The sequence below is a fragment of the Malus sylvestris genome, chromosome 7 (genome assembly GCF_916048215.2).
Source record: "Malus sylvestris chromosome 7, drMalSylv7.2, whole genome shotgun sequence".
NCBI classification, from domain to species: domain Eukaryota; kingdom Viridiplantae; phylum Streptophyta; class Magnoliopsida; order Rosales; family Rosaceae; genus Malus; species Malus sylvestris.
The window spans coordinates 40357-62114 of record NC_062266.1 but is presented as its reverse complement, the minus strand read 5'-3'; the positions used below and the strand labels follow the sequence as shown (position 1 = coordinate 62114).

Genomic DNA, 21758 nt, shown 5'->3' with positions numbered 1-21758 from the left:
TTTCATTTTCTTTTATAAAAAACCCAAAACTAGTTACCAAAAAAAATTTCATTTAAATAAAAAATAAAAAAGTTATTGTAAACACGAAATTTTCTGAAACGAAAGAGACAAGAACAACGTGCACAAACAAATATTTGTATTTGATGATTTTGGGTTACCATCTCTCTCTATTTTGATCCTCTGATTCGATCTCCGTAAGGTATTGATTTGTGGATGTTTTGTTGATCCAAGGGTCGTCGAGGCTTGATCTTGGATGAACTGTTGAAAGTTTCTTCAAAGGGTCGTGGGCTTGATCTTTGAAGGTGGATTTGAGCGGATCTTCAAGGAGCCGTTGGGACTTGATCTTGAGGATGAGTGTTTCTTCAAGGGCCGTTGAGGCTTGATCTTGAATAATGGTGATGAACGGATCTTCAAGGGCTTTTTGGGCTTGATCTTGAAGAATAGTGATGAACGGATCTTCAAGGGCTTTTGGGCTTGATCTTGAAGAACGGTTGGATGTGTGGATTTGTCGACGTTGTTGATCCAAAGGGCCGTTGGGGCTTGATCTTGGATGAACGGATGATGAACAATGGTGCTTTCTTCAAGGACCGTCGGGGCTTGATCTTGAATTGGTGGAAGTTCTTCAAGGGCCTTTGGGGCTTGATCTTGAATTGGTGGATGGTTGATCCAAGGGCCGTCGGGGCTTGATCTTGGAAGAACGATGAACGAGGAACGAAGAACACTTTCTTCAAGGGCCGTCGGGGCTTTGATCTTGAATTGGTGGATGATTGTTGATCCAAAGGGCCGTTGGGGCTTGATCTTGGAAGAACGATGAACGAAGAACGAAGAACACTTTCTTTAAGGGCCGTCGGGGCTTGATTTTGGAAGAACGATGAACGAAGAACGAAGAACGCTTTCTTGATTCTTCGGGAACCTGGATGCTTGAGAGCTTCGGAGTTTCAGAGCTTCAAAGCTTCAAGAATTTTGCCTAATGATTTTGGTTCCTCCTCTAATGAATGAATTAGCCTTCTATTTATAGAAATTTCCAAGGCCTAATTTTGAATATAATATTCCAGATGAAATAAGTCGTTTCTGCCAGGTGTTGACACGTGTCCTGTTTGATGACTTTTCCAACTTATTTTGATTTTTTGTTTAGACACACGCTATGTGTAAATTTATGTAATACATGAGCGTTGAAATTTTGATTTATCGGTCAACATTTATTTACCGAAATTTCGATGTCTACAAATGCCCCCACTTCAAGACGCATTGCATACATGTGCTTGTCGCGTGTAGGAGATGCGTTTTGAAGTCCCTTAATGTAGATGTCGATCTAAGGGCCATCGAGGCTTGATCTTGAATTGGGCTGGAGATTTCTTCAAGGGCCGTCAAGGCTTGATCTTGAATTTGTTTGGAATTTCTTCAAGGGCCGTCGAGGCTTGATCTTGAAGGTTGAAATTGGACCACAAGGAGCTTCATGTGGTAGATGATCTTTGGCTTGGGTAGTGAATGAATCAGCACGTATTTGTTTTTTGCGCTTTGTTGACTTTCTACAGCTTTGATCTTGAACTGGGTTGGAGGATTTTCTAGATTCCTCCAATTGTTGATTTTCCACAGCTTATTCTTGAACTAGGTTTTGATTCAAGAGTGGTAGACACTTGATCTTGAATTGGACTTGTGATTTCTTCAAGGCCGTCAAGGCTTGATCTTGAATTTGGCTGGAAACTTCTTCAAAGGCCGTTGAGGCTTGATTCTTGAAGGTTGACTCGAACACATGACAAGCATGCACGAGGTGAAGGTGACGACTTGTTGCTCTGTTCAATCTTTCTAATTCACACCTGAGCAATTTGGTCAACGGTATGATCTTCAAGATTGATGGGCTCTTCTTCCAGTTGGTAACTTGATCTTTAAGGATTTGATTCAAGGGTGGTGAATCGACACGTGCAACTCACAACGCCTAGTAAGCCGACCCAAGAATTTGAGGGTCAAATCGAATTCACCGTCCAGAATGATTGCAACCCTGATGATACGAGATACTTTTGATTTTGAAGAAGTAGCGGATAACTCAGCACGTGCTTTGTTGCACTTGTCTCCATATGCTTCAAGGTATCATTTTCATTTCCTTTATCTGTTCCTCAGGTAGATGTGGCATCTTCTCGAGTTCCTCATCTCAGACTCCTTCTGTTGAGTTGACTGTGCATGCTGCATTCTTCTCTGCTTATTTCTTCTGCATGTTGTCTCCACGTGCTGCAAGGTATCATTTTCACTTGCCTTATCTGTTCTTCAGGCAGATGTGGCAGCTTCTTTGGAAGTACAGCAGCAGTGGGAGACGAGTACTCAAGAGTAGTGCTAGGTAGGTAATCAGGGAAGGGTTCCCAGCAGTCGGTTCCTTACCCGAGTTTGAGTGGAAGTTCCGGCATATTGTTTTCTTTATCATTGTCTTTGTAGGTAGGAACAAGGACAAAGGAAAGGACAGGGAGAACGCATGATATGAGATACTCTTGCTTTCTACCCTGGTGATATGAGATACTTTTGCTTTGGAGTCATTGGCTTGCAGAGGTACCCCAAGGAATAAGGAACACTAAGTGACCCGAGAGGCTTCGTTGGGAAGGCATTCTCGGAGATGAAGAAAGGTTCTATAGGTCTGCCTTGCTATGAAGGGTGAAGGTGGACATTTATATGGATTAATAACCGGTACTGTTCTTTCACTCTTGTCGACAACCGTTGGATGATTGAACAGTAAACTTCACGTGTTTTCTCCTTCACCGAAAATCTTCGTCAAATTGCCCGTGATTTGTGCAAAGTTGAGTGTGCATATGACAGGTGTTGACGCGGCTGAAAAAGACTGGCGCCTCTTCAATATCTGGGATCGACGCTTCGACAAATTGCCCGTGATTTCCGCAAAGCTGAGTTTGCGCGTGACGGGTGCTGACGAGGCTGAAAAAGACTGGCGCCTCTTCGATATCTGGGATTGGCGCTTTAACAAATTGCCCGTGATTTCCGCAAAGCTGAGTTTGCGCGTGACGGGTGCTAACGCTTCTGGAAAAGCAAGATGCTTCTCCGATTTTTGAGCTTGCCTCCTTGATTTTTTGAATTGGCCTCTTCGAATTCTGAGCTCGCTTCTTCAATCTCTGAAATCCCGTCGAGTGTTGATTTTTATAGAGGCATGCAGTTCGTTTCAAAGCACACTTGAATTTTTTTTTTTTGCTTGTAGAAAACTCCCTTCGTGCAATTATAAGATCTTGATTTTGTCCGACTTCTTATTTCTTCAACACCTTTGAAAATGTCTGGACCCTCCGACCGTCGTTTTGATTTGAACCTTGGTGAAGAGGCAGCCCCGTCTTCTCCAGATAACATATGGCACCCATCCTTCATATCCTCTACTGGTCCTCTTACCGTTGGGGATTCGATGATGAAGAATGATATGACCGCTACGGTGGTGGCTCGGAACCTTGTCACTCCCAAAGATAACAGACTACTTTCCAAGCGGTCTGATGAGTTGGCTGTTAAGGATTCTGTAGCTCTTAATGTGCAGGTTCTGTGTCTAATATGGCCCAATGCCTATTTGCTCGAACCCGTCAAGTTGAATCATTGGCGGCTGAAGTGATGAGTCTCAAACAAGATATTAGAGGGCTCAAGCATGAGAATAAACAGTTGCACAAGCTTGCACATAACTATGCTACAAACATGAAGAGGAAGATTTGCCAGATGCAGGAATCTGAAGGTCAGATTTTACTTGGTCATCAGAGGTTTGTGGGTTTGTTCCAACAGCATTTACCTTCGTCTTCTGGGGCTGTACCGCGTAATGAAGCCTCAAATGATCAACCTTCGGTGCCTTCTCTTCCTAGGGTTCCGCCGAGTGGTGTGGCTTCAAACAGTCAACCTCCGGCGCCTCTCATTTTTGGGGCTCTGCCGAGTGGTGAGGCGCCACCTGATCGTCCTTGAAAATCCCCTCTTGTAAATTTGATTTGATTTGATTTTTTTTTAAAAGGTATGTATAATGCAAATTTATGTAAAATTTCCAGAAAAATAAATGAAATGGACTTCTATTTCTCTCAATGCTTTTTTTTTTTTTTTTTGCTTTCTGTGGTGCTCACACCATCACCACTAACTAGATGATGACCACCATAATCATACCGCACCATGACCCTTTCTCTTGTTTTTTATTTTTTATTTTTTATATACAATGCTTTTGGTGCCACGTACATATATATAATACATACCAACCATATACACACACCCACCTTTTTCTTTTGCTTTTCGGTGGTGTTCACATCCACCATTCTTTTTATTTTTTTATTATATATAGTCTTTTTCTTTCTTTTGACTGGCACTACCACTACTATTCCTTTCTCATTTTTTATTTATTATTTTTTTTTCTTTTTGCTAGCACTACCACTACCACTCAATTTTTTTTCTTTTTTTTTCTTTTTGCTCGCACATGGTGCCAGATGCACCATCCATTTATATTATTTATTTATTATTATTTATATTATTTATTTATTTTTTATTTGTTATTTTTTTTATTATTATTATTTTTTAATATATATTTTTTTTGTATAAATTTGGGTTCTGGGCGAGAAGGAAAGCACGGGTCTCGCCAGGAGGTGAGGAAGAGTTGGAAGTCGGATCAGGTCATGGAGTCCGATGCCGATTTAGGCACGAGATGAGCGAATTCAGGTGGGGCGATGGAGGTCCACGAAGTACCGGCTCTGCCACATGGAAGAGCCCGATTGGACAAGAACGACGTCGATGAACTCGTAGCTCCCGGAGGTGACGTTGTCGGAGGAGGTCCATTTCGTCTTGCAGATTGCCGCATTGTGTCCCAATCCCCTTAGAAACAACATCACGCTCCGCCGCAGAGCCGACCTGCTGCTGCTGCCGCCATTGGATCTCAAACACGCGAACGCCTCCTCCGCCTGGGAAACATAAGAATGGAGCAGCATCAGGTACGAGTCCGCATTTCCAGAAACGGCCATGGACCTAAGGACGGAGTCGATCACGTCCGCGTCAGAGGCCGAGTCGACTCGGTCCGAGTCGGACTCGTTGTCGGGAAAACCAGCGGTGGACGACTCGTCGTCTTGGAGGAAGCGATGGACGAGCTCGGAAAGGTAGGGGGAGTTGTAGTCGCCGGAGTGCTCGCTTCCGCTGCTGACATCACTGAGTCCGGAGCTGTATCCGCCGACTAGTCGCTCTTTCACCCGATCGTCGAGCGGGTAAGTGACCCTCTTCGATCTGGTTCTAACAAAACCAGCCATTATTGATTAAACAGTTAATCGAACTCGAAACCTTGGAAGAGTGATTAACTTGCTTTCGAAAAGTATGAGCAGGGGAGGATCTGGGCGACAAGGCTCTGGTTGTTGAATAGAATGACATTGTCCTGCCGTTTTGGGATCGAAGACGATGGAAGCAGAATGGGCCTTTGCGCCGCCAACGATATCAATCGATCTATTGACTTCTGGGCTTGTGAAATGGAGGGAGGCCTGCGATTGCTGGTGTCCTTGCTGAAGTGGACGCCGGTGTTGCCGCAGCCGAACTCCCTCGCCAGGAATGAGTTGTTCTTCATTACGATCTCCCAAATCAGTTGTCCCGGAACGGTAGCCATCGCACCTAGATTCTGTCTTGTAGTTGCAGAGTGACTGAGTGAGAGAGGAGGCAGCACCATGGGTTTCAGCCGCATAGTGAAGAAAAGTTTTAGGCCCAAAAGCAAGACTTATCATTTCTTTCTCCTCATGGTCTTGTATCAGAAGCAGGCTGGGTCCAAATTTTGAATCCTTGAGAACTCAGTTCTTCTAGCTTCGTAGGAATCCATGGCGGATGGAGAAGTTGGGTTGGCAAAGAAAATAGTTGGGCTTATTGGAATTAGAAAGATGGGCCGCCCCCCGCCCTTTTTTTTTCACAAAGAAAATGTTTGTATTTGTAATAAAAAATAGACTCTCAATAGTCAAATATTCAATAAAATCTTATTTTTTATTTTGATGTGACTGAACTCGAAATTGAATGCTCGAGCTGCCTACGTACCCTTCCAAAGAAAAAGATCAAGTCAAAACGTAGTTCAAATACAGATTTTTTTTATTTTTTTTATTTTATTTATTTTTTGTGTTGTACGCAGTTTATGCTCTTGCGAGCCAGGAGCTTCATGCCATGCAGTTTTGACTTGTGCAAGCAAGGAGAATTTGGTGCCGTTTGCAGTTTCAACTCGTGCAGGCAAGGAGCATGTTGTGTCGCCTTTTAAACCCGTGCAGACCAGGAGCGTTGATGTTGCCTTTTATGCTCGTGCAGACCAGGAGCTTTGATGTTGCCTTTTATGCTCGTGCAGACTAGGAGCTTTGTGTGTCCTGCAATTTAGGCTCTTGTGGGCAAGGAGCTTTGTGAATTTGTCAAACGATCCTGGAGAGGCATTCCTTGCAATTTTCATAGCAAGGAGTCTTGACCGAGTGATTGAAGAAGTCTTCAGGAAAGAAATCGCGCATCGTGATGGGGATGGACGATCTATGTGTCGAAATTTCATCATCTTTAACACGTTCACGTTGCTTTGAAGGTTGACAAGAGCTGCTTTGCCCCCTTTCCGATTGGCGGACTTGTGGAGGAGACATACGCTTCTTGTGCAATTTCTTAAGAGTGACTTGAGTCCATCCTTCAACTTTGCTTGTCTTGGAGGATGCCCCCAGCGGTTGAGGTAAAAACCTTGAGTCGGAAGAGCCAGAAGTGATGGTGGTGTAGTTTGACTTCACCACATCGTCAAGATCTAGCTCGATGATTCCTTTCTGAGCCAGCTTCACGATGAGATCTTTTAGCACGAAGCTCTTTTCTGTCGGATGACTGATAAAGTGGTGGAATTTACAGTATCTTGGACTGTCGGTATGATTCATCTCTTCCGGCCGTCTGCACTCAGGCAAACCGATCACATTCTTGTCAAACAGGTCATCTAGCATGGCAACCACATCAGAGTCGGGGAATGGATAAGTCTTCTCCTCAAGCTCCTTCAAAGTGCGTCTACGCATCTCTTGATCACGAAAAGCTTCGGTTTGAATCGCCTTGCCTCGTGTAGGGATTTTGACGGGAGTCGTGTTGACCGTCATTGCTTCTTTGGTGGATTTCGACGCAGCATTCTCCACCTTTGTCTTAAGAACTTTGTCAATCTTATAGTCAGAGATCGATTATTTCTTCCCATGATGGGCGATGCTTAACTCCATGTCATGGGCGCGGGTGGCTAGCTCTTCGAATGTCTGTGGTTTGATGCCTTGAAGGATGTATTGCAAACCCCATTGCATACCTTGGACGCACATCTCGATTGAAGAGGTCTCTGAGAGCCTGTCTTTGCAGTCGAGGCTTAGAGTGCGCCATCTGTTGATGTAGTCAATGACTGGCTCATCTTTCCATTACTTTGTGCTCGTTAGCTCTAGCATGCTCACAGTGCGGCGAGTATTGTAGAAGCGGTTGAGGAATTCCCGCTCCAATTGCTCTCAGCTGTTGATGGACTCAGGCTCTAGGTCCGTGTACCACTCAAAGGCGTTTCCTTTCAGCGAGCGCACAAACTGCTTGACGAGGTAGTCCCCTTCGGTCCCTGCGTTGTTGCAAGTTTCAACAAAGTGGGCAACGTGTTGTTTCGGGTTTCCTTTTCCATCAAACTGCATGAACTTTGGTGGTTGATAACCCCTTGGCATCTTCAGGGCATCAATCTTCTTGGAGTAGGGTTTCGAGTAGAACAAGGAGGTATGTGAGCTCCCTTCGTACTGTGCCTTGATGGTGTTGGTGATCATCTCTTGCAGCTGCTGGATAGAAAGAGATCTCATGAGTGCCGCTGCTTGGTCTGGCTCCGGCTTCACATCGATTCTCTCCACCGTAGGCTCATCTTCTGGGTTAGGGTTCTCACCGTCCTGTGGCTCCAATCGGCTGACGAGTGCAGCGATTTGCAAGTCTTTTTCTTCCACAATCCGTGTTAGTCTTGCGATCGCTTCATTCATTTGAGCCAGTTGTTCTTTGATGGAGGTAACGCCGATGGTCATGACTTGTGCAACCAATGGACGTGACTTTCCTTTAGACATCCAGGATGCTGACAAAGAACGTTGTTGGCTGCTTTGGGACGTCATCTTGTGTGCCTCAACGGCATGCTTTGATGCCCCCAGCGAGGTTAGGTTGATGATGGGCTTGCGTCTTTGATGCTCCACTTGCTCCCTCAGCGGCACTGACTTTGAAGTGGCATGTTGAGGAGTGGTTGTGGCGCCAATGGATGCTCTGTTCGTGGTGGAAGTGCTCAGGCTTCTTCCTTTTGTGAGAACGGCTTGTCCTTTGCTTGATGCCATTGACTTTGAGGTGTGTTTGGATTCCTTGAATGGAGAAAGAGATGAGAGGTAGAGATGGTCCCACTGGGCGTGCCAAATTTGTAAACACGAAATTTTCTGAAACGAAAGAGACAAGAACAACGTGCACAAACAAATATTTGTATTTGATGATTTTGGGTTACAATCTCTCTCTATTTTGATCCTCTGATTCGATCTCCGTAAGGTATTGATTTGTGGATGTTTCGTTGATCCAAGGGCCGTCGAGGCTTGATCTTGGATGAACTGTTGGAAGTTTCTTCAAAGGGCCGTGGGCTTGATCTTTGAAGGTGGATTTGAGCGGATCTTCAATGAGCCGTTGCGACTTGATCTTGAGGATGAGTGTTTCTTCAAGGGCCGTTGAGGCTTGATCTTGAATAATGGTGATGAACGGATCTTCAAGGGCTTTTTGGGCTTGATCTTGAAGAATAGTGATGAACGGATCTTCAAGGGCTTTTGGGCTTGATCTTGAAGAACGGTTGGATGTGTGGATTTGTCGACGTTGTTGATCCAAATGGCCGTTGGGGCTTGATCTTGGATGAACGGATGATGAACGATGGTGCTTTCTTCAAGGACCGTCGGGGCTTGATCTTGAATTGGTGGAAGTTCTTCAAGGGCCTTTGGGGCTTGATCTTGAATTGGTGGATGGTTGATCCAAGGGCCGTCAGGGCTTGATCTTAGAAGAACGATGAACGAGGAACGAAGAACACTTTCTTCAAGGGCCGTCGGGGCTTTGATCTTGAATTGGTGGATGATTGTTGATCCAAAGGGCCGTTGGGGCTTGATCTTGGAAGAACGATGAACGAAGAACGAAGAACACTTTCTTTAAGGGCCGTCGGGGCTTGATCTTGAATTGGTGATTGTTAATCCAAGGGCCGTCGGGGCTTGATCTTGGAAGAACGATGAACGAAGAACGAAGAACGCTTTCTTGATTCTTCGGGAACCTGGATGCTTGAGAACTTCGGAGTTTCAGAGCTTCAAAGCTTCAAGAATTTTGCCTAATGATTTTGGTTCCTCCTCTAATGAATGAATTAGCCTTCTATTTATAGAAATTTCCAAGGCCTAATTTTGAATATAATATTCCAGATGAAATAAGTCGTTTTTGCCAGGTGTTGACACGTGTCCTGTTTGATGACTTTTCCAACTTATTTTGATTTTTTGTTTAGACACACGCTACGTGTAAAATTTATGTAATACATGAGCGTTGAAACTTTGATTTATCGGTCAACATTTATTTACCGAAATTTCGATGTTTACAGTTATCAAAGGGCTGCAAAATTAAGATACTTATGTTGAGAATGAATCTCACATTAAATAAATGAGAGACCTTACATATGCTTATAAGTAGTTTGACATTACCTTTATTGTTAATTAATTTTATGATAGACTAACTTCTTCAACTTATACACTTTATGATATAAGCTTTTAAGGGAAGGGATCCCTATTTTATATATATATATAGAAATGGAGATTAATTGTGGGGGCCCATACCACATCAAACTTTAACGATCTAAACTGTTTATTTTTCAAGATGCACCTCATAGATCATCCTTGCAAAATTTTAGCCAAATTAGAAATATTTGAAGCATTTAATTGAGTTCAAAGAAATTGATGAACACTTTGTTCTCTATGAAATTGAAATTTCATCATGATAATTAAATAGGCAAATAATTTCAGATTGAATTGAATTTTTGCAAAAAAGATTTATGAATTGAGTCTTACAAAATAGACCGTTTGGATCGTTGAAGTTCGAAGTGAAGTGGGTCTCTTAACTAATTCTCATTTTTTAAGAAAAATGAGAATCCCTTCCCTTATAAAGTCCGCTTTCTTTTCTAATATAAGCAGATAAATAACATTAGTGATTAGTATTGGGCAACAAGAAAGATGATAAATAACATTAGTGATTAGTATTCGCAAAAAGAAAGATGAATAAACTATTAGTATTCGACAAAAAGAAAGATGAATAAACTATGTGGTATTTGCCAAAAAAAAAAAAAAACTATGTGGTAAGGAAAGAATGATTCATTTTTTGTGGTACAGTTATGGCAGGTGCATTTTCTTTAGTTAATTGTTTTGTTTTACAGGTCGAATTTACAGCTTTTTGAGGAGAGCTCTTCAATATACGAATATGATTTGATAATTTTCATATCAAAGGCAACTCTAAAACGGAGCACAATAAACGAGATACAAATTCTGTGGAAAATTTCATCGATCATTAAGAATATCTTTGATATTTACTGGAGCAAATTTCTGGTTGCATAATCAATCATATTTGGAGCATACCCTTAAATTAAGGGCCTTAATCGTTGTATATGTTGGATTTATCCAATATAAATCAACCTTTAAGTGGTCTACTATATGTAATAGGAATGTAATATTGGAGAATAATGTTAATTATGATTTGATCTCTTAAAGATATCAATCTTATATAAAGTGTCTTATATTGGAAATAGGATTGATGGAATCCTTAATAATATATGATTATGATATTTTACTTGAGAGCCAAGAAATGAGAGTTTTAGTTTTCCCTTATGGACGGAATCTAAGACTTTTTGGCTAGTATATAAACACCGGTCCCTGCTAACCCTAGACACGACAACTAAGGCTTCCCATAGAGCATTGTCATAAAGCTAGGAGTTTACAGAAGAGTTGGTGTTTCTGTTTGTCACGGCAAACATAAAGATTGGAGTTTTATCGATGACGTCTTGCTTGCATGGCTACTGCATCTTCGGTAACTACCATTGGAATCAGGTCAGTCACTCTTCGTTTGTGTTTTAATTGTATAACCTTATAAGGCTAACAATTGGTATCAGAGTCACTGGTTATATGATTAAAACCTATTAGGTTTAATATTGGATTATATAATATTATGTGTTTAATCCAAGTTATTACATATACTCGGCAACATCACCATGCTGTTTAAATCAGTTTCAACATAGCCTTTGCTTGCCATTGGAAATTGGACTACGCTTAGAGGCTCTTTTGATCAAGCATGAATTAAATTATAGAATTGAAGAATGAAATTTAAAAATCATATAGGAATTGGAATCCTATAATGATATAGGTACGTAAAGAAGCATATATGTAAGGCGTAGTATTATTTTTAAAGTATTTTACAGTGGGAACTCTATTATTCTTTTAACTAGCAGCAAGTCGTTAAGTTTCCTTTGCTCCAAATGTTAAAAGTTTTAAATGGGAGGGTTCTATGATGAATAGCTCAAATTCATGGAAATCAGTGTGTTTGGAAAAGGTTGAATTTTTACTGGATAAGGTAAATGTCTCGGACAACGTATTGGAGGTTCTTTGCAACCTGCTCAGGTTCAGAATTCCAACTCTGAACAAAGCAGCAACCAAATATAACAGGAAATAATCGCTTGTGTTGGAAAATTGCATGCGCATGCAATTTCTAAGACTAATTATATACAAGGTTTACATGTAAAATTTTTATCATGACACTTGTATTTTACGTGTGTTTGCTTGATCAACAAAAGCCAATTTGATTAGTCAAAATAGATTACCACCAATAGTTCTGATAAAGAAATGACTAAGAAAGTTTGATTAGCGTCAGTTTATTGGATTAACAACGATTGAAAATCATGGAATATTTCAGAGTTTCTATTTCAATTTTCATGCTAATGTTTTGGTTGATTTACCATGTGCCACTGATGATCTCAATTTTTGTAAGCATGCTATATTTGTTCTGACCTTACTGAAGAGGCCCTCCGATTAGCAAGCAGAACGAAGTCATCTACCAAAGCAAAATTGTTTGTTTCATTGACTTTTAATTTCCATGATGGTTTATGGTATTTTGGTTGATATATATTCAAGTTGATCCCTGAAAGCTTAAATTGGTAATAAGATAAAGATATAATTGCATGAGTGATGTGCTAATTATTGTAGAGCATGGACATACAATGATTACCATGTATCGGTTAAGTATGTCATGAATATGGATCCAATTATTATATATTTTGGCAATACGTATCTAAATTGGCATATGCTTATTGAATAAGAACTAATATTATTTTCCATGAATTGCATTCTATATGAATTGCTACGAGTGATACGTTAATGCGACAAGAAACAATTGCATAAGTGCCAGCAATTGTTGGATCAAGCAAGTATATATAATTTTCTAAAGCCAATTATGCATCTACAGTTCGCATAGCAGGTATATGTATTTACATTTGTTCTAACCTTGCATTGGAGAATTTCTTAAGATTCCTCAGTGGAACAAGCCCAATGAAGAGGTTCGTATTACATCGGTATATGAAATTCTGGTATGATCTTTCCTTTTGGTCTTCATGATAAATTATATAAGGAATGGTTATGTTGGATTCATGAAGTGTTATATTGTTCTTGCAAAATCCAACCATCTCGTGACGTCCTTCTGATTGTAGGAGACATAATTAGTCATATCCTATAATTTATCAATACTATTGGGATATGTTATGCCTATGATTGTAATAACATATATTACAATAGTGTTGCAGGGAAGCATACGCTAAGTTTTATACATGTCAACTATATACATGTATGTTAATGAATTTGATAAAATTCCCATACATGAAAGTAAGTCATAAAGATTTTGGCAACATTTGTTAAGCAAATGGCGTGTATAGTGTTGCTTGTATGGCTAATTTGCTTCAAGCATGAGATTACATATTTTCAATATTGTCGTGGGTTTTGGACTATAGTGAATTGTAGTTTTGTTTCCACTAATTTTCACAAGATGAGAATGAACTTTTATGCCATTAATAGCACAAGAAATATGCATGACTAATCAATCAGGTTTGTCTACAATTTGCTTTCTTATCTCAATAGTCATTTAAATTATACATGACTAGTTAACTATAAAAATTGATTTATAATTTGTGGATTGACTGAGAATGACAGAAAGCGTCCAGTGACAAGAACAAGGGTATTATACAAATGAATAAGGTTTGTAGTAGTTATGTGACAGTTCTCATTTATATTTTTATTCTTATATGAGAATTTTGGTTGGTCATGTGATTTTATATATGTTTACAAAGAAGTGGTGAATATATGAAGGCATGAGGTATGTAATCCATTCAAAGTATGTGGCTTAATTGACAAACATGAATTTTCAAACATGTATTATTGTTTGTGGTTTTTCCTATGCCTAAAGAATTTAAACAGTGCTTTGATTAGTAGTTTTTATATGCCATAAGGGGAGAAGAAAAGAAACTTTTCAAGGCTAATGTAGGGCATATATTGGAGATGTTTTCTATGGAAGAAAATAATTTTGGTTGTTCCTTTTACTTAATTTGGTAATTACAAAGCTAATGCATGATTTTAATGCTCTATGTTTAGTAGTTTTGTACTACGGAAAGAAATATATAAAAGGAAAGGAACCCGTTTGATTTGAGTGATTTAGCTTTTAAATTAAAGGAATGTATTGTTCTTTCCCATTAAATAAAGTATTTCTATTAAGTAATTGACTCCATAATGATAAGTATTGACATTCTTGTGGTGGAATAAAACTTGTTCTATATGTGATTAATCTCTTTCAAGTATGCTGTCAGGTTTTTTGAGATTAATTTAATGTCAAAAGGAGTCATGAAGGAATTAGTGCCATTTGTTGGCAAGACTCAAAGCTCGAATCAGATTATCATAATTTTGTCACTTACAGTTAATTAATCCATGTGACTTCTTGTATTGTTTCAGGGTGGAGTTGACCAATGCCTTTTCAACTAAGCAAGACGCAACGGCTTAGTTGACGATGAGACTATGTTTTTGAGTTACTTCGGTCAACTTTGCATCTTAATTAGAATAAAAGGGATAATCTTCTTGCCTACAGGTGTGGATTACTTCTTTTAGTTTAATTAAGATGGCATAGTATGGGTTTTATTTCACAGAAGTTGTGAAAACCTTCATCTTGCCTACAGGTGTTGAAGTTTTTCATGAAGGAACTTTTGTGACATAAAATCTAGTACTAGAAACTAGTTAATTTTCTTGCCTACAGGTGTAAATTAATTTAGTTTCATGAAGTTTATTGGGATAAAGTTCCATGCCATTAGTGACAAATATTTCCACAATGAGCCCCATAAAAGGTTGTGGTTTGAAGACATGGAAATCATTTGCATCATGATGTATTTTGTATCTCTTCATGAGACTTGTTGATGCAAAGTATTGGACCCATGAAGGTTAATCAATGATTGCTAAGGTACGCATTGTTTAAGTCTTATGCTTGTAAATCTTTTCAATTTGAATTATGATGTCGGTTTAGAGGATGAAATTTGACTACTAAAGTTTCCTTTGGACATCGAAATTGAAATGATATGAAATTGAATTTGTTATGGATATATAAATTCATGATAGATGCACATAATTGTTTCTGGCAGATTGCGTGTCTTGATTTAAATCAGGTGAATGACACGTCTAATGATCACCAAATGACCTGAATTTTGGATATGTTCAACATATAGATGTCTATTACGTGTCTACAAATTTTCGTAATTTTCTGCCATGTATGTTAATTATGATGAATTTACTAGTAACCCATGCTCGTATAGACAGTATTTACTGACAGATTGTGTTAGTTCTTTTGAGACGTCACTTTAGACTATTATTTGACCCAAAACAGCTCCATTTTTTTATCTTACGAAGATTAGTATGTCTATTTTGGTCAGTATCACTTTGGTAGCAATCAAGCTTGTAAATTAATTATGATAAATTCTAAAGTAAGTGTAACTCATTGCTGAAATTCTGTTTGACAACTTTATGTTGGTTGTGATGTCTATTTTATTATGTCTAATATATAAAGAAATTTTCTTTAGGTACATCTTTGAAAGAATATATTAACGAGTGTTTGCCCAAATGAGAGAATTAGTGAACGAAAATTGGGCTTCACACTCATTAACTTATTTGCAAGCATAAACTCTGATAACTTAGTGGGAGTTGTTCTAAAATTTTGAGCACTAAGTGGACTTGCATGAATCTATTAAAGCATTATTCTATCTTCCATGAATTTGTGTTACTTGAATGTCTATAATATGTTTAAGTTGCACAAATGGATACTTGGTATATGCGTACATTTTCTATTACTTGCAATCATTTAGATTTCTCGATTGATCATATTGTTTTGGGGCTCATAAGGACTTAGCATAAATGTGGACTTATTAATACATATAAGATGGTTGTTGGATACATGTTTTGTGTAACAGCAGTGAATGTTTTCAAGCTTAGTTGTACCTTTCATTGAGGTAATATGCATTCATTGACTAAGTAAGGCTACTCCCAAAGGCATATTTTCAAAAGTATGATTTAAGTATTGATTTGCAAAATAAGTAACGATGTTGCAGATCAGTGGGAGTTTGAGTTTCGTGTTAGTAATGCTTTACAGTTGCAGATGACCTATAAGGTATGTATAGAATCCATGTATTCATATTAATCTCCAGTTGGATTCATTAAGTCATATTTTTCGTGTGCTAGTCAATCATCTGATGAAATATATATCAGATTTCAAGTTGTTATCAAATTGCATATTAAATGTCATGGCATGGTTTGTGCACTACCTCAGTTGTGAGGATTTCCATCTTGCCCGCAGGTGTTGGAAATCACTATGAAAGTAACTGGTATGGTGCATAGATCAGTGTCAAAAACATATTAATTCATCTTGCTCACAAGTGTTGAATTAATTTGTTTTATGAAGTTTTGGGATATTTTACTTGGACATGTGCCTATTTGGTATTTTCAGTTGTGTCCGTTGGCTACAAACATTGTTTGTATTATTATTGATCTAATGAAAGTGATGCATGATTGTTTTGGAGATGTATTCACACCTACAGGTTATGGTGGTTTCATTAGATGAAGGATATCTGCATTGGCAGATTTAAGGCTTCGAAGAAGCATAAAGTGTAACTTGTGAGTTACAATAAGGTGGACCTGAGATGATATAAAGTAAGACATTTTGGTTAATTTAAAGTTTAATTTTAAAGTTTCATCTCTTGATCATAATTTGTGTTTCATGTAAATGATGATCTTAGCATGTGTGATTATGAAGGTTATGGGTTGTGTCAACTCTACAACCTTGTTAGTTCCATGTTAAGAAATGCATTTGACAGAAGCTGCATTAAGGACGAGATGTAATCACTGTTACATGGCCACTAAAGTGACATTAGTCTCCAATCTCAAGTATAAACATGAATATTACATTTTGTAGACCAAGTGGGAGAATGTTGGATTTATCCAATATAAATCAACCTTTAAGTGGTCTACTATATGTAATAGGAATGTAATATTGGAGAATAATGTTAATTGTGATTTGATCTCTTAAAGATATCAATCTTATATAAGGTGTCTTATATTGGAAATAGGATTGATGGAATCCTTAATAATATATGATTATGATATTTTACTTGAGAGCCAAGAAAGGAGAGTTTTAGTTTTCCCTTATGGACGGAATCTAAGACTTTTTGGCTAGTATATAAACACCGGTCCCTGCTAACCCTAGACACGACAACTAAGGCTTCCCATAGAGCATTGTCATAAAGCTAAGAGTTTACAGAAGAGTTGGTGTTTCTGTTTGTCACGGCAAACATAAAGATTGGAGTTTTATCGATGACGTCTTGCTTGCATGGCTACTGCATCTTCGGTAACTACCATTGGAATCAGGTCAGTCACTCTTCGTTTGTGTTTTAATTGTATAACCTTATAAGGCTAACAGTATATAGGTTCCTAATTTTCCTCATGTAATACTTGATAGGTTACTATTTCGATGAGTTTGAAAATAAGATCCATCTGTATGTCTTTCAAAACAAAACAAGGCTCCATTGGCTTGATTGTTCAACAACCTTTAACAAGCGCATGCATATGCTTACGTGTGGGATAAAGCAGCACGTGTTGTATCCGCAACGCGTCGCACAAATGTGATGAAGAATATCAGGGTTAACTCTATACCGTACTAGCTAATCAAAGGAACTAAAACAAATCTGGAAATTTTGATGAATTAGCTAATGCATGACCTTTCAGTCATTATCTTCCTCAAGTCCAAGTGGAAAACGAGAATAGCAAATAAAAGAAAAAATAAATCATGCAGATGTCATCTATCTAAATATCTATATTACACAGAACAAGTTTTAAGCTCATACCGTGACAGATCCGCTTAAACTTAATTAATAATGTTACATGAGTACACAAACCAAGCATATTATGATCAATGGCGGAGCCTAAAATCGTTATTTGAACAGGTTTAGGTGACATAATATTGCAAATAATGGAGATTACGATAACATTATACATTAACACTAGCCCAACATTATATTAACAGTAGCCCAAGCAACCTACTACAAATAAAATTCAATTGTTGAGGCTACACTTTGGGGCATGTTTACCATGTGTTAGAGACCTTTACTATAGATGGAAACATATTGTATCATCTCAAAACATAATGGTTGGTCTCTTGCCATTCTTGTTGTGCTACGAAGATAAGTATGTAGATGCTCAATTGTGATTGATCACATTGAACGTGATCAGTCGAGTTCTTGCAAGGGAATTTTAACGACATGTCAAGTAAGTAACTCATTAGTTATAATAATGCAAATTAATCCCCAGACATAAGTCATCATTGTCTGACATGCGGATAGGTTCGTGACTATGTGATTATGCACTACACTTCCAAAGTGGTTTACTTAGAGGTCATCTTCTTTGGTGGCTTTGGAGAACTCTCTTCAAGAAAAGGAAAAACACTTCCATGGAGATTTTGAAGGCCTTTCTAAAAGGTGTTAATTTGGCTCTACGAACTAAAGAGAGTCTTCAAGGGTAATCATCTCATACGCTACTCTTTAACTTTAGAATAAGTTTGGTTCATCAACACTTGGGTCTTCAAGATTTTGAGAAAATGATTTAGTTTTGAATATATGCATCCCTAGCTTCCGCCTTTAGTTTGATATTTACCATGATTATTCAATGAATCCTCTAATTTAAGGCCAAATTGGATTCATGGTCCATATGGTGATAAGGTATTCAAAAAATCGCCCATATGGTAAAAAAATTAGGATTTAAACCCTTGTGATGAAGGTTACTAGCAAATTTAACCCAAATGTGAGATTTATGTTGAACATCAGTTAAATGTAGGGATAAAAGTGTCCAAACACTCTTTCTTTTTAGCCTTCTTCTTTCTTCCCTCTTTCTGTCTTTTGTTGTGCCTTGTTCACTTTGCACTGCTAAGATTCACCAGTCCATCGTAAGCTCTGTAAAACACATAAATATATGGAGGGCATTATGACGTTTGTTTTTCTTTTGTATTGTATAAGAGTAAACTAGAGTAACAAACAAAATATAAAAAGGTCAATTGTTCAAAAAAAAAATAATAAACCAAGCCTTAAGCTGCTGCTGCTAAATCGGAAAATCTCTCTCATCTCATCTCATGCTCCGGTTTGGTAATTGCTGCTGCTAAGACAAAGAAGAAGAAAAAGAAGAAGAAAAAGAAGAAGAAGAAGAAAAGCAGTCAGCCAGTTACTGTCACTGCCACTGCCTGCAAGCACTTTTTCATAAACTTGTAATTCTTCTGTCGTCATTTGTCATCATTTGTCGTCACTCTCTTCTTCTTCTTCCTTATGTGCTGCCGGTGGTGCTAATGTAGAGGGCGGTGTTGCTGAGGCGCTTGAGGGTGAGCTAGCGCTTGCAGACGAGGGAGCAAGCATCACGACTGGGCTTGGAGTCAAGCAGCCGAAAGACCTGGATGATCAGTATGCAAGGAGACATGTGTTGATCCGATTGTGGCCTTGCATTGCATCGTGGAGGTAATTACAAAGACACAGAGAGAGGAATAGAAGGCTAGCATAAATAAAAAGTGTGGTTGGACATTTTTATCCTTATACTTAACTGAGTTTAACATAAGTTTGTTTTTTGGGTTAATTTTACTAATAATCTTCACTACAAGGGTTTAAATCCTAATTTTTTTTACCACATGGACAATCCTCCGAATACTCTATCATCACGGGGACTATTAATCCAATTTGGCCCTAATTTAACAAAAGTTACTTCAACCCGTTAAGGGGACCTTTTATTTCGTTATTTGTTTTATATATGGAACGTTTGATTGAATATCTTCACAATCTCACTACTGTGGAGTAAACAATAATCCCAAAATTCTGGAGATGATACATGCGTTTTTTTTTTCCAAAGAAAACAAGATTTCCATCATTAAATGGGCAAAGTATACAAATATTCCTACGCGCAGCTCAACATCCTTGAAGGTTTAAGCAGTTGAATAGGACTGCTCAAAACTGTTAACAATAGCTATGGAATCTGAAAGATCAGAAAAGACTAGAGAGAGAAAGAGAGAAAGCTTAGAAAGAGAGGGAAAATTGTAACTAATTTTTTATTTCTTCAGTTCTCATCTATTACAAGAGATATTTCACTATAAATACTTGTCAACCTATCTATCTCAACTCATATAATCCAATGACACATGTCACAATCTTGACCACTAATATACTCTAACATTCCCCCTCAATCTTATGTCTTAGGTAAACCAAGCATAAGATTGGAACAATGAGTGGTAAACAAAGGGGAACATAAACCCTTGGTGAAAATATCGGCAAATTGAGCTTGGGAAGCAACAAATTGCAGAGATATAACACCTTGTTGAACCCTTTCCCGCACAAAGTGACAATCCACCTCGATGTGTTTGGCTTTAGAATGCAAAACCGGATTGGTAGCCAAAGCCATAGCAGAGACATTGTCACAATGTAAACTGGGAGGAGAGGAAATGTCAAGATGAAGATCCTTCAAAAGTTGTTGAAGCCAAACAACTTCGGCAGTGGTAGTGGCCATAGCCCTGTATTCAGCCTCTGTCGATGACCGACTAACAGTATGTTATTTCTTAGAGCTCCAAGAAATGGGATTAGAGCCGAAAAAGACAACAAAACCTGTAGTAGACCGCCTATCGTTGGGATCACCAGCCCAATCAGCATCTGTGTAAGCTCGTAAGCACAGGGAACCAGGTTGAAAAAAGATGCCCCAGCCAATAGTACCACGGAGATATCGAAGAATCCGCTTGACAGCAACATAATGAGAGTCCAGAGGAGAATGCATAAATTGGCACACTTGATTCACAGAATAGGCAATATCGGGCCGTGTAAATGTTAAGTATTGAAGGGCTCCGACAATGCTCCTGTAATGTGTGGGATCGGAATAACTAGGACTGCCATGTGTGAGAAGTTTCTGATTAGGATGACAGGGTGTGAGACATGGTTTACACTCGAGCATATTCGACCGTTGCAACAGATCATGAACATATTTAGACTGATGCACAAATAAGCCCGAAGAGTGATAGTCAATTTGCAAGCCAAGAAAATAATGAAGAATCCCCAAATCCTTCATGTCAAACTCGGTGGTTAACTGAGAGATAACAGACTGAACACAAGCCTCACTATCACCAGTAAGTATGATGTCATCCACATATAACAGTAACACAACCATGTTGGTACCATTATGTTGAACAAACATGGAAGGATCGGCATAAGAAGACTTAAACCCCAATGAGAGTAAGAAAGTAGTGAACCTGTCATTCCAAGCTCGGGGAGCTTGTTTGAGTCCATAAAGTGACCTTTGTAATTTGCAAACATAGTCGGGATGAGCCTTGTTAACAAAACCCTATGGCTGGGACATATACACCTCCTCCTCAAGAAAGCCATGTAAAAAGGCATTCTTGACATCAAGTTGTTTCAGTTTCCATCCCTGAGTGGCTGCAAGAGAGAGAATAAGGCGCACAGTAGTAGGCTTCACCACCGGACTGAATGTTTCGTAATAATCCAACCCAGCTTCTTGAGAAAACCCCTTGGCCACCAAACGAGCCTTATATCTAGCAACTGACCCATCAGGATGGCGTTTGACTTTGTAAATCCATTTACAACCCACCAAATTTTTATTTGGTGGCAATGGAACAAGGTGCCAGGTATATTGCTGTAGTAAGGCATCCATTTCCTCCTGCATAGCAAGCTGCCACTGTGGAGACTTAGAAGTTGCAGAGTAAGATGTCGGTTCTTTAACAGAATCAAGATGAATGGTAGTATGATACACCTTCTTCTTCTTAGAAATCCCCGATTTAGACCGTGTCTGCATAGGATGGAAATTCTGAGAAGTCAAGGGAACAAGGTGTAAGTCCGGAGCTTGAGAAGTAGTAGTATCTGGATGCAAGTCCGAAACCATAGGAGGTTGAGACGGAGGAGTTGTTGGATGTAAGGATGAACCCATGGCAGAATCTGTGACTGAACCAGAGATGTCCATCGGTGTGGAGACAAGATCACCTTGATTGAGAATATGAGACTGAGTAATAGGACTAGGAGTATGGGAAAAAGCAGGAACACTGGCTCGAGGTAAGACAGTATGATTTAAGGAAGGATGCTCAAAGGAATGTGAATGAAGACCAGAGAGTGGAACACCGGAAGACAAAGGTGAAATAGACTGTAGAGGATGAAGGTTAGTGGA

At 39.0% G+C, this 21758-nt stretch overlaps 2 protein-coding genes across 2 annotated transcripts; both read right to left on the bottom strand.

The window, feature by feature from the left end:
* Nucleotides 1–4655: 4655 nt before the first annotated feature.
* On the bottom strand, nt 4656–5298 carry LOC126628863 (uncharacterized). Its single transcript, XM_050298730.1, has one exon. The coding sequence runs from the start codon at nt 5235–5237 to the stop codon at nt 4656–4658; it is 582 nt and encodes a 193-aa protein (XP_050154687.1). The 5' UTR covers nt 5238–5298.
* A 14486-nt stretch (nt 5299–19784) lies between these two features.
* Nucleotides 19785–20750, bottom strand: LOC126628862 (uncharacterized mitochondrial protein AtMg00810-like). Its single transcript, XM_050298728.1, has 2 exons — nt 20198–20750; nt 19785–20119 (listed from the first exon to the last, which is right to left on the bottom strand). The coding sequence occupies exons 1-2, from the start codon at nt 20748–20750 to the stop codon at nt 19785–19787; spliced, it is 888 nt and encodes a 295-aa protein (XP_050154685.1).
* Nucleotides 20751–21758: the final 1008 nt, after the last annotated feature.